At 39.0% G+C, this 15,529-nt stretch overlaps 1 protein-coding gene across 10 annotated transcripts in view; it reads right to left on the bottom strand.

Annotated features, from left to right (window-relative positions):
- The window catches only part of prr12a (proline rich 12a), a 246,672-nt gene that overhangs the window by 130,847 nt on the left and 100,296 nt on the right, over positions 1-15,529 (bottom strand). For 9 of the 10 annotated variants that reach the window (XM_055176535.2, XM_055176536.2, XM_055176534.2 and 6 more), the window contains one exon: positions 4,685-4,818. The exons of the other annotated variant lie outside the window; for it this stretch is intronic. In XM_055176535.2, coding sequence (XP_055032510.2) covers positions 4,685-4,818 — 134 coding nt within the window. The remainder of the gene's footprint in view (positions 1-4,684; positions 4,819-15,529) is intronic. 10 annotated transcript variants of the gene reach the window in all.

The following is a 15,529-nucleotide window of genomic DNA, read 5'->3' as shown; positions in this document are numbered from 1 at the left end:
AACAAATTGATCCTCTCTCGTTTTGTTCCAAACTCTTCTTGGGTCGTTTGGTTGGCCCGTACGCTTACAGGAGCTGACACAACCAGCGGCAGACGGTAAAGAGTTATCCATAAGTCCATAAGCAAGCGCGTAGCCCGACAGCCGCTATCGCATAGTTCCGCATTTGTCCACGACACTGGCTGCGTCCGAAATCTCAAGGCTGTGAGGACTGTGAGGACTTGTGGCCTCGCTGCCTCATGAGGACATGACTTCGGACTCGGAGGCCTGAAGGCAACTCAGAGAGAGGCTTTCGGACGCACTTCAAAGGCAGCGTGTTTGAAATATGAACAGAGAGCGCCTTTGAGATAACTAATCACATATTTGAAAACTACAATACTAATTTCTAGCTAGAAATGCAATTAAAATGTGTAAAAAGTGAAAATATACGTTTATTTACACTAAATTTGTGCTCCAGTCGCTTCCTTGGCCGCCATTTTATTTTTTCGGACTCGACCACTGTTGTCATGTGGGTTACGTCAGTAAAGGCGGTGACAAAGGGTCACATGGATATTAACGTCACTGACAGGAGACTGCACTGCCCCGTGTCAATGTTTTGAATGGAAATTTTCTCACAATTTACAAGTAGTTGAAAACATTACAGATATTGATAGTAATCAGCTGGACAAAATATATAACACTGGCCTAGTGGTTTTTGGATATTTTACTGCAAATATCTTACAAATTGCACCTTTAAGCACAAATTCACTTAAATTGTATATTTTTGGTCTAAAAACTAGTATTATTTTCTTAGGTCATTTTGCTCATTAAGAAAAAACATCTTGATTTAAGAATTTTTAGATATTTCTACTGAAAACAAGACAAAAATACTAAGTAAGAAAGTCATTTTTTGCAGTGTATAGAAAATACAGTATATCATTTCTTGTATCCACGACAACCATGCAAGGATGCTTACTTCATTGCCACCCCTCGTAGTTCTCATGCCAACCCCTTGCCACACCATAAATAATTTTCTAGATCCGCCCCTGACCTGAGACCGGATTGATCCATTTTTATTTAGTCACAGATGAAGCTTATATGACAAGGCAACAAGACTTATGTCTTTGCAAAAATTGACTCAATGGGCTTTACCAAGCTGTGAATATCAGAATACTTTTTGACAGTTTTGTTTTGCACTGAAACATTATTACAAAAGCTGTTGGGATTAAAATGAGCCATTTCTTGAAAACAAATTTCTATTAGAAATATATTTTAGCGGCACTTCATGTCAATTTGTACACAAGCGACAAGACTTAAATACTGGCCAAATGGGGGTTAGCCCCAGATAATGCAGACAATTCTGTGAAACGTTCAATCAACATGGTAGTTCTATCACATTAAGAAACTTAAAAATCATGCTTCACTTAATCCGTCAGTGATTATAACACTCTCAATCAGCCCTGGCATGCTGCTGCATGTTTCCCATGTAAGCACATGCAGCGGGAGATACTGGCCCCGCATTGGCAGAGTGATTCACAGGGCGAGGTGGTGGTCCACTTGGAACGCATCTTTAATTTAATTTTGCTACATCCATTGTGTGCTTTTTAAATGAAAATGCAATCCCATGTGTCCTACCCGTAAATGTATTTAGGAAAATTTAAATTAAATGATCATTTTGCTATAGTTTTTGCTTTACCATGTTAAACACATCTACTCAGTTCAGGTAATACATTTCCTATTTAATTTTGCAACTTAAAAAGCATTACAACTGCATTAAAAACAGGACTGTAGTAAACGGCAAATGTCAATTAAATTATTGAATTAAACTCTGCACCAAACGATGCACATAGGCTATAGCAACAAAATAAAGTAAAAATTAAATACAGAAATGCATTGACATTTTACATATTGCATTGCCATGTTGTATTTTACATCCTAATAGACCCCTTCACAGTTCTCGTCACAGGTGGTTCCCACTGCGCATGTCGAGGTCAGAAAAGTCATTACAGCAGTTTAAGTTGCGTATTATTCGGTATCGCCAAAATTGCTTACTTGCGTTGTAGGCTTTGATAATCGCACCAGGTCTGTCGTTAAGTTTTTCTGGATTCCTGCAGAATCTCAAAAACAAATATACAACATCTGTGGCTGCAAGCAATTAAACTTATAGCATAAGTTGCACATTAGGCCTAAAAAAAATTTGTTTGGTTCCAGTTTCTGACCGACCCTGCCAATTTATGTGCGACCCAAATTTATTTTATGAGCTTGGGGAAGAAATAATACACATTAAATAAATACACAAATAAAAAAATTTTTGAGGCGAACTATAATTTACCTTTTAGTACAGCACCGTTTTTGTAAAGCACGCGTCCTCCAGCAACAAACAAAGCAGCTACACAGTCGTTAACACAATAGTTCACAGATCGTTGTCGCCACTTACAAAAGCACTGGTAAAGTGGTAAGTTTTGGTGTGCATTCGAGATGCTGTTTCGTACACAGCAACGTGATCTTTTGCCCCGCCGAAAGTTGTAAATTACAGACAAAAAAAGACGAGCTGAACAACGATATGCACGTGGGCTTTTTTCTTCCAGAGAGCACAAACCAAGGCTCATTTTTGCTGGCAGTAAGTGAATTATAATATTTGAATTTATGGTATTATGACCAGGGCTTGACATTAACACCGCCAAACGCGGGTAAGATTTCGGCCGTAAGGCGGGTCTGTTTTCTTAAAAGTTATGCGAAATGATAAACAATACGCAATGCGACACTGGGAAACTACAACTTCCATGAGCATTCTGCACCCAGAGCAACGCACAGAGATCTGTTGAGAGACGCGCACGCGATCAGCGGGGGTTGCGGACCAAAGCGTCACCTTCCAGAGAGCGCGCGAGAGCTGATGGATTTGCGAATGCACAAGAGGACGCAGTCTGAGCGCATACACACTTCGGGAAAGATAAAACAATTGCATGGAAGAGATTGAAGAGATATAAATTGCGTGCAAACTCTCAGGGCAAGAGCGAAGAGAAATTCAGCGCATACCTGAAAGCACACAAAAAACCCGCCATCGAGAGGTTCGCGCATCATTTTAATGTAACAATAATGCCCTCCCGACATTTGTCATTAAAAGTCTTAAATCACTTTTATCAGAAACCATTTAGCTTATAAAATACATCTGCATGACAGTAATATTAATGTACATATCTTGACAGTATTTACTGCTGTTGTTAATAAATATTTAAAGTGGTTATCGATGGGTTTTGTGTTTATCTTTTCGGTTTAGAATTAGTGTTTTTTCTACACCCCTGTTCTACTTTTAATATATTCATTCAAAGTTAATCTATTTATGCCTTAATTACTAGCATGTTTTTCATGCATCTTATATGATCTATACTGATATACCAGCTATATACCAGCTAAATGTTGTCTTAATTCGGGTAGTCAGACTGCATTTGAAATTCAGTCTGCATCTAATTTAGCAAGTAAATTTGCTCGAATTAAAGTAATTTTAGGATGCCAAAGTCAAATTTAATCATATACAATTTAACTTTGGCTAGTACCTTTGAAAAACAACTAGCCACTTTGGCTGGTGAGCAAAAAAGTTAATGTCAAGCCCTGATTATGCTACAAAGAGTTCCACTTTTATACTTTAGCCACAGGCTCACGTAAGATATTTTTCATATCATACAGACAGATTCAACATCGGCCTCCACATATTGCGTTTCGTTATTTATTTATTTTTTTACTTTAAAACACGCAGTGTATTCGTTCAGCTGCATTTACTGCTCTCTCTCTCTCTCTCTCTCTCTCTCTCTCTCACACACACACACAATTAAAAAGAGATAATCCGTGGAGATCCGTGGCTCTGCGCTGCGTGAGACAAACACGCAATATGGCCAAAGTCACCTCAAATATATCCGCTATTCAATTTAAATATTTAACAATTTCCTACCTATCCCTTGCTGCCACTGTAAAAAAAATAAAAAATAAAATAAAATAAATTCCCTACCGACCCATGACCTAAACTGACAACCAACCGGAACCAAACTTTTTTTTTATGCCTTACACAAACATTCTTGCCTCTTCAACAATGGAAAAGTAGTGCTTTATACTTCGTGTTTGCGACCGCTACCTTGTTGTACTTGCCATCGCCCTGTCGCCGGTGTTTTTCAGAGAGATTGATGCTTTTGGGATGGGGCACAGCAGCAGCACCGCTGCTCGTTGAGAAGAGAAAATCACGCGTATTTTCATGTCAGTCTACAAGTCTCCAACCACGCCAGAAAAGATAGCTACATTTGTCCTATAAAGTCGCTAAAGTGATAGAAAGTTGCCAAATCTAACGACAAAGTGACCAAGTTGCTCAGACTTTTTTACACTGCTCGCTCGGACTCGCCGGACTGTGCGAGTGGGCGTGCCTGTTTGTGAACTCTGCCTCTGGTTGGCCAACGATGGAAACCAAGCCAATCATCATCAGCTATGTTTCTCCTAATACACATACACACACAAGAAAAAAACAGTGTTTGGCTGAGAGAGCGAGCATACGCAGGTGAAAACCTAAACTGTAGGGTCATTATCTCTTTGTACTTATTTGACCCTACATGTCAGTAGTTTTATAATGTATTAAATGTGTATATTGCAATACATACTGTTATTTGTGATACACATTTCTCTTCAATGAAAAAAGTAGTTTGATGGCATAAACGGTTCACAATACCTTAGAGTGACACTAGGTCTGTGCCAGGGTTTACTGGAACAGACCCTCACATAGTCCTTCTTGCTTACGTTTTCCAGAAACTTCACATATAGACGCTGGTACCGCTTCTTAGCATCTCCAAAGTAACCCAGATACTGTGAGAACGGAGAAAAATTAAGGATACAGAAAGACAAATTTAAAAACAGAAACCATTTAAAATGAAAATTAAATAGGCACAATTTTATCCTCATTTACAAAGTGCACAAAATAAATCAACCAGAAATCAACCAAGAGGACCCCAGCAGCACTCTTATTGAAAGACACACACACACACACACACACACACACACATATATAAACATAAACATGTACCAACACATCCAAGCCTTCATCAGGTTTTAAATATATAAGAAAATACATTTTGGAAGAAAGAGTGCTGTGGGTGGTTGCTGAGTGGTTAATAGCACAGTGAATTGATGCATTGTCACAAATATGTTCCCTTTCGAGGTAACTGGACATGGCGTCATGAAATGACAATTTGGGGAAGAACATTGCAGCTTTCACGCATCTGAATAATCTGTAAAACCATAGACATTATATACTTAGACCCCCCATATAGACTGATGCTGCCTGTGGGAGCTGCTGTTTCAGCACGGCCGCTGTGTTCCCTGTCCTCGTTTTATAACAGGTGGGGACACTCATGAGTTATTGTGCAGTGTTTGGGGCGGAGCACGCTCAGGAATCTCTTGAGGACTCTTCCCGAGCAGCTCTATTTGATATAAACAGCAAATGTCAATTAAATTATTGAATTAACGTTCCTCGCAGCTCAGGGAGCGCAACGCCCTCCGGCCATTTCACAGCCCTCGCTGTCTTGCTCACGATGCAGTGTTCTAGAGCTCTGAGAATTTCGAATTAATTGTGCAGGTAATAAAATGAGAGGTGTTTTCAGATACCAATAAAGAGCTTTACAACCCCCACAACATTATATATAGGCCATACCTGTCATTCTCGCTGTGATCATTTCTCCCTCTCTTTGCAAAAAAAGCTGACTTTTACCTGACTTTGAGAGACTGATTGACAGACATCTCATGAGTTCAGTGTTGGACAGAAGAGTAATTTCAAACATTCATTAATCAGAACATAGAGCTTAAAGAACATAGACATGTTTGAAAGATAGTATATGTTTTTTTTAATGACTTGTTTGTCTATTAAATGCATGGAAACAAGATAGACTAACCACATGTTCCCATTACTTCTCTTTCTTTGCACATAGCAAATAACTTGCACCAGCCTGTTACAATTTTTGATAGAACCATTAGCGATTGTTTTGTATGAATTTTCCTTTTTCTCCACAAACAAAAAAGAAAGAGCAAATTTTACAGACTTTTTTTTTGACATTCCCTATTATCAATGCATTATTTGTTATAGTCGGACAAACATGACAGAGCTACACCTGTTTAAAGTTGGCAGAGTCACCAAAGTTAATTTTAAGAAAAATCCAAGAATCCAAGGTTCATAAACAAAATTACCGCATCCATACTTTAAAATCACTGGTAAAAACAAAAACAAAGTCAAAAACAATATTAATGTATGTTCATTTTTTTCTTTTTTATTGTTTGATTGACATTGAGATGGCTTCAAAGATTAATGCTGTAGTTATGTCAACTGCAAACTTGAATCTGACGCATTGTTGTTGTTCTGACGTAACCATTAGATTGGATTTAAAAACAATGTTTAAAAATCTATTATTGTATAGTTTTTGACCGCTTTAAAATCTACTGAAATGCAAGGATCTAATATAATGTTACAGATCAGATATTTTTTCCCAACAGTTAACCTAAACATTAACTTAAAGCAACGCTATGTAGTTTCCATGTAAAAATGACTTACAGCTCCCTCATGTGTTTGAAAAGCGCAACAGTACCTGGTATCAGACACTCTTTTGCAGGGAGGGGGAGGGGCGGGGCTGCGTGCTCTACCCTCCACCGGCACTTTCAGAGTGTGCTTGTAGCAGCTAGGAGGCTGCTCAGGTTGCAGCAACAGTACAATTTGTCCAGTTAAAAGTTGTTCTATCTAGGGATGTCCTGATCCGATCACGTGATCGGAAATCGGCCCCGATCACGTGGTTTCAGACTCGATCGGAATCGGACGTTACCTCCCGATCAGGACTCGGATACATATGCAGGGTTTAAAGTCCATCAAGGTCTCGCTATGCTCCGCGCCAGTGTACGCGCTGCGCTGGTGCGTGTGAACTAACGAGAAGAGGCTTGTTCGACTTTATGCGGCGCACAAGAACCGGCAGACGAATGATGTCAAAGTTCCGCGAGAGCGATTTTGAAGCAAACTCCACCGTATGATTTCGCAGATCACTCTCGCGGTAGTTTGACGTCAACCGGCTGTTGACTGCTGCAGCGCCGCATGAAGTCGAACAAGCCTATTGACGTGTTTTCATTTATAGGCTTCATACTTGTGCGTGCAAGGAACCCACGACAAGATCGGGTTTTTACCGTTCATTTAAACGACGCGTTGATCGTTTTTGTCACCATGTGCTCAGACGCAGCTCCGCCTCTCACTCAGAACCTCAAGAACGCGCATTCGCGCAGGATCATTTGACATTACTGTAGAGATGAGAGATAGAGATAGAGGTAAGAATGGTGCCCATGTCGAAAAAACTTAATAGAAGTCTAGAAACAAAGCATTAAAGTATGTATTGCCATGTCACTCATCTCATACAATATGTTAACTAGATAACTGGATACCAGTTATTGTATAGTTTAATAAAGTATTTTGATTATACAAGTTAATTACGACCTAACTATAGGTATTTTATAACTAACAAGCTTAGGGAATCTCTATGGCTGCTATTTTATAAGACATATTGCTGAATCAGTATGTTGTTTTTCTTGTTAATTGAGTCTCTTTGGGTAGCCTATCTTATGTCTAGAATTAGAAAAAGGAGGTTGATTCTTATAACTTCCTTCAAAGTTTGATCAATTGTGCATAATGACATGTGCAACAAATGCATATAGGGTGTCAGACTCATAGATTTGCATAATTTAAAGTTCAGTGCCCGGTTGCATGAAAGTCCTTAAGCTAAGAAACCCCTAAATATAAGGTTAAGGGTGCCCTTAATAAAAAATGGGTTGCAAGAAAAACCCTTAAGTGAACCTTAAGGCTGTCAATAAGTATTTACCCTTAAATGCTAAAGTATTACCTTAAGTTCTGCTATGCGTTGGAACAAAGTCCTTAAGTCCAATTTTCCCTTAAAAACTTAAGGGACTAAAACAGGTCCCTTAACGTCACACGCGATGGCTATTGTACGGTTATTTAAGAAAATGAAGTACCAACGCGCATTTCTAACGATTGAAATAATCCCTAGAGAAAAGTGATGCGCATTTATTAGGAGAATAGCGGTTTGATCGTCCGTCAATCTAAAGTGTTTCCAGTTTGAATTACTTTGAGGTTTTATACATGCGGCACTTTACAGTCTGTTATTTGCGATGTTTCATTGTACACAAACCCGCCGTCTGTTGAGCTGCGTGCGTTGATTTGTTACCGCTGTGAGATTTTGTAACTACAGCAACCGCGTCTCCGCTGCCGTGTTTTGGCAGAGACTGCCGTAAAATACTTATTATAAAACGGCCAGTTCTGGTTCTTCATTCTGATTGGTTGAAACGCGTTCTCAGCTGTGATAAAACTCACCGGTAAACCCACGGCTCAAACCGTATTACATAGCTTGTATCACTGCGCCACTGTTGTTGTGTACTGTAGAAAATAACTGTCAAAATGTCGGATTTTGTTGTCAATTTTGATTTATTGGGTGGGCTAATTATATTATATTGTATTAATTATAATCCTCAACAATTGAACAATTAATGGCGATATCCAGATAAGTGTCAATAAATATTGTTGAGTTTTCTTGTTGATTAATCATTAATGCTTCCGTGAGGAGTAGTTGTACCGTATATTATCCACTGGATGGCGATCTTACACAAACACTGATGCTTTCACTCAACACTTTAAAACTCAAGTGTATTTTTTGATCAGCGATCTGAATCGGATTTCTAACAAAAGTCATTCACAGAAATGGAATTATCCCAACATTTTGCTCAAAATTTGAGAGGATAAAAGAACAATTGAAGGTAGGGTGAAACGTTTTTATTTTGTTGTTTGAAAGCAGAGGGTCTGTTCTTTCATTTGATATATTGTATGTTTATATATCTAAAGAAGAACATTTGGCATTAATGTTTAACTAAAGCTGGGTGGCAACTCTTTTAAAAAACGCTGGCAGGGAAAGTGTTAAGCATGCTTAACACAAGCACATGCTTCCAAGCATATCCACACGTCAACAGTTGCACGGTATAAATGTTAATGTATAAATTAGATGAATGTTAATTTATGAAAATAAACACCACAGTCTTAATGAATCATATTTTCATTGTGTCTTTGCTCCGTCTGTTTTGCTTGGGAACCGCTCTGTTGCAGACACACTTGAGTCTGAGGAACTACTTTGTTTGGCGGAAGACTAATATCTGTACTAATATAATTACAACTTATTTGCTGTGTTTTATTATATGAAATCCTGCTATACATAATTTGAAGCAACTGTTTTATAAACGCAATAAGCCCCGCGAAGCAGTGGGTTACCAGTGCATTTTATAACGGCCCCTTAGCCGTTATAAAATGCACTGGTAACCCACTGCTTCTTGGGGCTTATTGCTTTAGTATAAACACTTAGGTAAGGGTGACAGTTAAGACCTTTGTTGCAACGCTCTTAAATAAGTCCCTTACCTCAGGGATTTTTTCTCCCTCAGGGAAACCCTCACTTAAGGAGTTTCATGCAACCGGGCACAGGTTTTAAAGTTTGGGTCCACCTGTGGCACAGCTTTAAAACTGAAACTAAAATCCTATCAGAGGAACAAAATGTAATTGAAACACACCAGTGGCTTTGCTGTCATCAGGGTTTAACATGTTACCCCTCGAACCCTCCCTCTCAACAGAGCCTCCCCACAAAACAAATCCCAATTTAACCCCTGTACACATACACTATATATATTCTCATTATTTTTTAACACATCTATAGTAATGCGCTGGCACAGAGTTAGACTCTTTTGACTCCACACAGAAACAGCAACGCGTGCGGCATGACATAAGGAACATCCTGGTTCAGTTTTTTTCGCTCTTCTTTATTCTTTTTTTGTATTATAGAAGTATCGGATCAGGACTCGGTATTGGCAGATACTCAAAATCAAATGACTCGGAGGCAAAAAAACCTGATCGGGACATCCCTAGTTCTATCACTGAAATAATTTTAGAGACATTATTTAAAGGTAAAAAACTACATAGTGTTGCTTTAAGACATAACAGATTATATCTGTGTGAATTCTTGTCACAACAGATCTTTTTAAAACTATTATTCTGTGTATATGTGTTGGTTTCGGGCTCTCGCGCGTCTGCACATGCTTAAGCTGTGTCTATCAGCGCAAGGAAGATCGTTTTAAAGTACTGTTGCTCTTAATAACTTTTTTGACATTAATCAGGTGCCAAACGTTATCTCTCTGAACAATAATTTTAAAATCAAGCAGTCCTGCACTATATTTTCTCATTCCTGCATGTTTTTAAAACTAAAAGGTCAGACACGCAAGTGGATGGACACGCATCCTTTTATATAAGTTAAGCATTTAGGATGGTACACCTCTTAAAAATCACACAAAAAATCATTTTATATGGTCAACGACTATTTAGAGCATTGGGATTACTAAAAGAGGGCTTAAAGTGCCAGACAGATCCAAAATAAAAAAATAACCTGTATTGCAGTGTATCAAGTAGCTGTCCATTAATGTAAATGATTTGCACCAAAAAGTGCATGATTAATAAAGTTATTGGCTTCTAAAGGAGGAAGTCGACTCTAAATCACTGAAACGAGTCATCATATATGTTGAATCTCCTGCCTGTCTCTATCTATGTAGATACAAAAACTTTGCTTTCACTACAAAAGGATGAAAATGTGATAAATCAGTGGTTTACATAGTATGTGAGTGGAGCGGTAAGAATTTGCGCTTCACGCTCAAAGCATTTAATAATAACACTGCTCAAGCGCTGCTCTGGATATACAATTTCTGCTCTTGCTCCACCCTCACACCATCCATATTAATGCCTTGCTCTGTTTTCACTCCACTGTAAATTTTAATTCTCTTTTGAAACAACACCAACCTCCTTGATTCGTTAAAATATCAATGGCCAGTGAGAGTCCACTGCAGCTCTGTAGCAGAACGCGCAAATTAAAACGCGCAAACTCTAATAAAACATATGGCATAAATGCATAGGCGAAGGGTGAATCAACTCCAGAGTAAGGCTAAGGAGGATTCTGCTCTGGTGATTAACATTACTTTTTTAAGGCAGGATCTACTAAAGATGGTTTAGTACCCACTTTATTTGGAACAACATGCGTCTCCAGGCTACCTTGAGGATCACACCCAAGACTTCTTGGACCTTGTTCCACACACCCATTACCCAGATAAGTCACTAATAGTTTTTTATCAACAAAGTTTAAATGAGCCACTTAAAACACAACTCTTTCAATTTGCTCCCTAAGGGAGTTTTGAGAACACTGTGGAGCTAGACCTGGCGTTGAGCGGGTCTCCCTTCACCATGGGCGAGGAGGTCACCTTGGCTCAACAGTTTTTTTGTGGGTCGTAATATAAAGCATTGCCTGTACTTCTTGTAGTAAATTAATAGTCAACCAAACAAACACATAAAGTTTGATTCAAATCTCTGAAAAGCAGACGATATGAAACAGGAGACTGTTAGAATGTATTTTAGCCACACATTTTTTTTCTGCTTATGTCTTATTGTCATCACCTGTTGTTAATTCGGTTAATCATCATCATTGTCATTGTATTTACCTGTCATACATTATGTTCATCTTCCTCATTGTCTTTTTATACCCTGTCATTTACCATAGTCTTAGTAACATGTTCAATGTTATTATTCCTTAATAAAGTTTAAATGTTTTTGTATCTCCTCACCATCTTTGTCTCTCTGCACCAGGTTGCACAACAAAATAACTGACTCACTGTTTAGTGTTTATTATTTGCGGCGTCTATAGTAAGTGTTTTTGTTTTCCGTATTTAGTCTTTGCATTTGTTTTTAGTTTTTTTCCGTTATATCACTGTAAGTGACTTTTTAGAATTAACTACTCCTTTTACCACATTTACGTGGGGCCCTATGATTTGAAATTATACTTACAGGACATTCACAAATGTAGAAAAGATATAGAAAAGTAGCAGATCCACCACTGCAGTGAATATACTGTATGAGTGTGCGACTGTGCATTCCCACAACGTGACGCGCTTGATATCCGTTTCCGAGCATATTTAGCTCGCATATGTTCCTCAGACACGATGGCTCAAGGAAAGTGGGCACACAGCGAGAAGTCAACAAACGCATGATCACTAAATTTACAAAATTACGAAATATTATAATAATTTGTTCCAAGGAACAAACTGTTGAATATTGGGAACGAATTCCAAATTTATGACCATACTTTAGACTAAAGAAGAAAAAGAATTGTTAATTTGTGTCCATAATGTAGCAAAAAAGATAATTCGTGGCCATGATTTTGTCCGCATGTCATCATGATCGGATTAACAGCTTCATTCAACACAAGCATCTTACCTTTATGTCTTTATTTATCATTGAATATTCCTTTTACAGTCTCTCCGCACCCGCTTTCAATTTCTTCTCCCTGCTCAATCTTAACTTTGATTTTTACTTGACATTTATGTATAAGGCTTAAATTCCATAACTTATTGTTAGACTTTTTCACAGATTCTCAAGTGCGTTCTGGGTTGAGTGAGCGGTACTGAGCGTAATGAGTGAGCGGAACAGAATTTTCGAAAAGGCGCTCAGTTCTCTGATGGTAATATTACCGTACCGCTCAACGCTCCGCTAAGCTCCGGCTCTGCCCTGAAACGTCAGGTAAAGCACACAGGCTCGCAACTAAAGGAATACATATGCCTACAAATCAAATGCTTTGGTAAAGTCACACAAATAAAACATTGAAGTCCATGTTCATAATTACCATGTTGTTGTTTTTTTACAGTGGGTCATAATATATTTTAGATTTTAGCTTGTCAGTGCGTTTTGTGGTGTTAGGAATTGTTTTTCTGCGCATTTCAGCACTAACTTATAACGTGCACACCACCTCTTGAGTTGGCATAGGATTTAAGTTTTAAGTTAGTACGCCAATGTCCATATTGATAAATGTGACCCGTCACGGAAACCAGTGACACAAGTCGGCAGCACAAGTTTCGAGATAATGAGAAACAAAGTTTTTTTTCAAAATTTATGATTTTCGTTTTATTGCAGAATCTGTTAGTTGAGATCACGAAGAAGCCTCTCCACGTTTGAGATAGCAGTTTTTGTACATTTAAAAGCGTACATTTTGCGGTTGAAACCGGCTTGTTTTCCGGAGATTCTAACGTGCAGCGGGGGGCGTCATTGTCTCTGTGTGTATTAACATACTGTATAAGTGGCTTGTGTTTTTGCCCCCGCACCCAAAGGGAACAGCGTAACTACTTCATAAGGACAGTTCGCCCAAAAAGGAAAATAATGTCATAAATGACTTACCCTTTATGGTTTCCATGTCCAGAAAGGTAATAAAAACATCATCAAAGTAGTCCATGTGACATCAGTGGGTCAGTTGGAATGTATTGAAGCATCGAAAATACACTTTGGTCCAAAAATAGCAAGAATTACGACATTATTCAGCATTGTCTTCTCTTCTGGCTCTATTGTGAACCGTGTGAAGTCACGTGACTGTAGTGACGCGGCTGTTTCTCAGACATGTTTGCTAAGTCCTTTTTTTTTATTTATAGCGTGCGTCTCCCCAGACTGTAAACAAAGCTCGGGCGCACAAAACAAAAGAAAAATAAAAGAAGCTGGGGCGGAACAGATAACAGTCAGCCGCGTCATTCGTCAGTCGCATCACTGACTTTATACGGCGCCGCAGTCGGATGACGTCAAAGTACCGCGAGAGCTCTTCAAGAAATCTTACGAAGTAGTTTAATTTCGACTCCCTCACGCTAGAACATCTGTATCTCAAAACGGCTTTACAGAGGGGAAGGCTTAACTAAATGAGATGTAAATGAGCCCTATTGTCTCTCCAGGCAGGGAAAAGGGATGTGTGTTAACTTTTCTTTCTCAAATTTCTCGCCATTTTCTTTCTTGAATGTGTTATATTCAGATGGCCACAACTTCTTCAAATCTTATCAGATTTCCATGTGTTACACATCAACCTGATCTCACGAATTTCCGTGGCATAGTCACAGCATTTTTTGCTCATTTTTCTGTGGAATTCTCACGGATCTCCACATATTTCCGTGGCCCTGCCACAGACTTTCTTTTCCGTGGCATTCTCACGGATTGGTAACTTAACTGTTTTGTCCAATTTTCTTACCATTGTCGCTTCGGTTAAGGGTTAGATTAGCATAAAATGACATCCCTACTCAAACCCAACTGTAACCCCAACGCCAGGCAACAATTGATTAAAGTTTAGAAAATATTAAAGAATACATCAGAAAAAATAGTATAAACCAATACTTAAAGTGACATACTAACGCAAGCACCAAATCTAACCCTAAACCGAAGCGACAATGGTTTGAAAATAGGAAAAAGCAGTTGAGTAACCAATTCGTGAGAATGCCACGGAAAAGAAAGTCTGTGGCAGGGCCACGGAAATATGCGGAGATCCGAGAGAATGCCACGGAAAAATGAGCAAAAAAATTCTGTGACTATCCTAGGGAACTTTGTGAGATCATGTCGCACACATCGTTGGAAAGCTTAGAAACTGCACTTTTAGAATCTGCAAATAACTCAAAATGCCCCATATCCGACTTGTGTTCCTACTTTCCGTGACTGGTCACAAATATTAAAAGTCACCGTGGCTTTGGGTGTACACAAGGTGTACTCTGGAAATTTGGTGTACGCACTTTTGATAAATGAGGGCCAATTCTTCTAACTGCTGACTGATGGATGTCTAAACATGTTGGGATTGTTTTGTATCTCTTTTCAGCCCTTACGGAGTGCAACAACTCTTGATCGAATATCTTAAGAGCTCCTTCTTGTGAGGTATGGTTCATAAGAGCTGATGCTTCTTAAGGACAGCAATCTTAAAATGTTTTTTTTTTTGAGTGAGTGAGTGTGTGTGTGTAGCTTAAATTAATTTGTAATATTTATAACACTAGCTTAATACCTTTATTTTTGTATGATATACAGCAAAAACGTGCCAGACACTCAGTGTCTGGTTACTGGTTAGAGACAGCTGAAGGTTTAAAAAAAGAACAAAAAATTCTCCGACAGGCAGAGACGCGATACGAGTTGCATTCACGTCTGAACGAACCCACGTTTACCAGAACTCTGCTGGTTGGTATGTATTAACGTTACAACCCGAAGTAAAAAGCTGAAGAAACCCTAAACGTTAATGGAAAAGAACCGTGAACCCGAGTGACTGAGGGAGAGAGACAGAAAGCTGTTCTGTGTGAGTGTGCAGAGCGGGACACAGTGGTTAGAGACAGCTCCCAGCTGAAAGTTTAAAAAAAGAAAAAAATTATCTGACAGGCAGAGACGCAATGCGCGTCGCATTCACGTCTGAACGAACCCATGTTTACCAGACCTCTGCTGGTTAGTACGTAGTCACGTTACAACCCGAAGTAAAAAGCTGAAGAAACCCTCAACGTTAATGGAAAAGAACCGAGAACCCGAGTGACTGAGGGAGAGAGACAGACAGCTGTTCTGTGTGTGAGTGTGCAGAGCGGGACACAGTGGTTGGAGACAGCTCCCAGCTGAAGGTGTAAAAAAAGAAAA

The sequence above is a fragment of the Misgurnus anguillicaudatus genome, chromosome 4 (genome assembly GCF_027580225.2).
Source record: "Misgurnus anguillicaudatus chromosome 4, ASM2758022v2, whole genome shotgun sequence".
NCBI lineage: Eukaryota > Metazoa > Chordata > Actinopteri > Cypriniformes > Cobitidae > Misgurnus > Misgurnus anguillicaudatus.
Note: the sequence above shows the minus strand (reverse complement) of the source record. Positions and strands in the feature narration are given on the sequence as shown.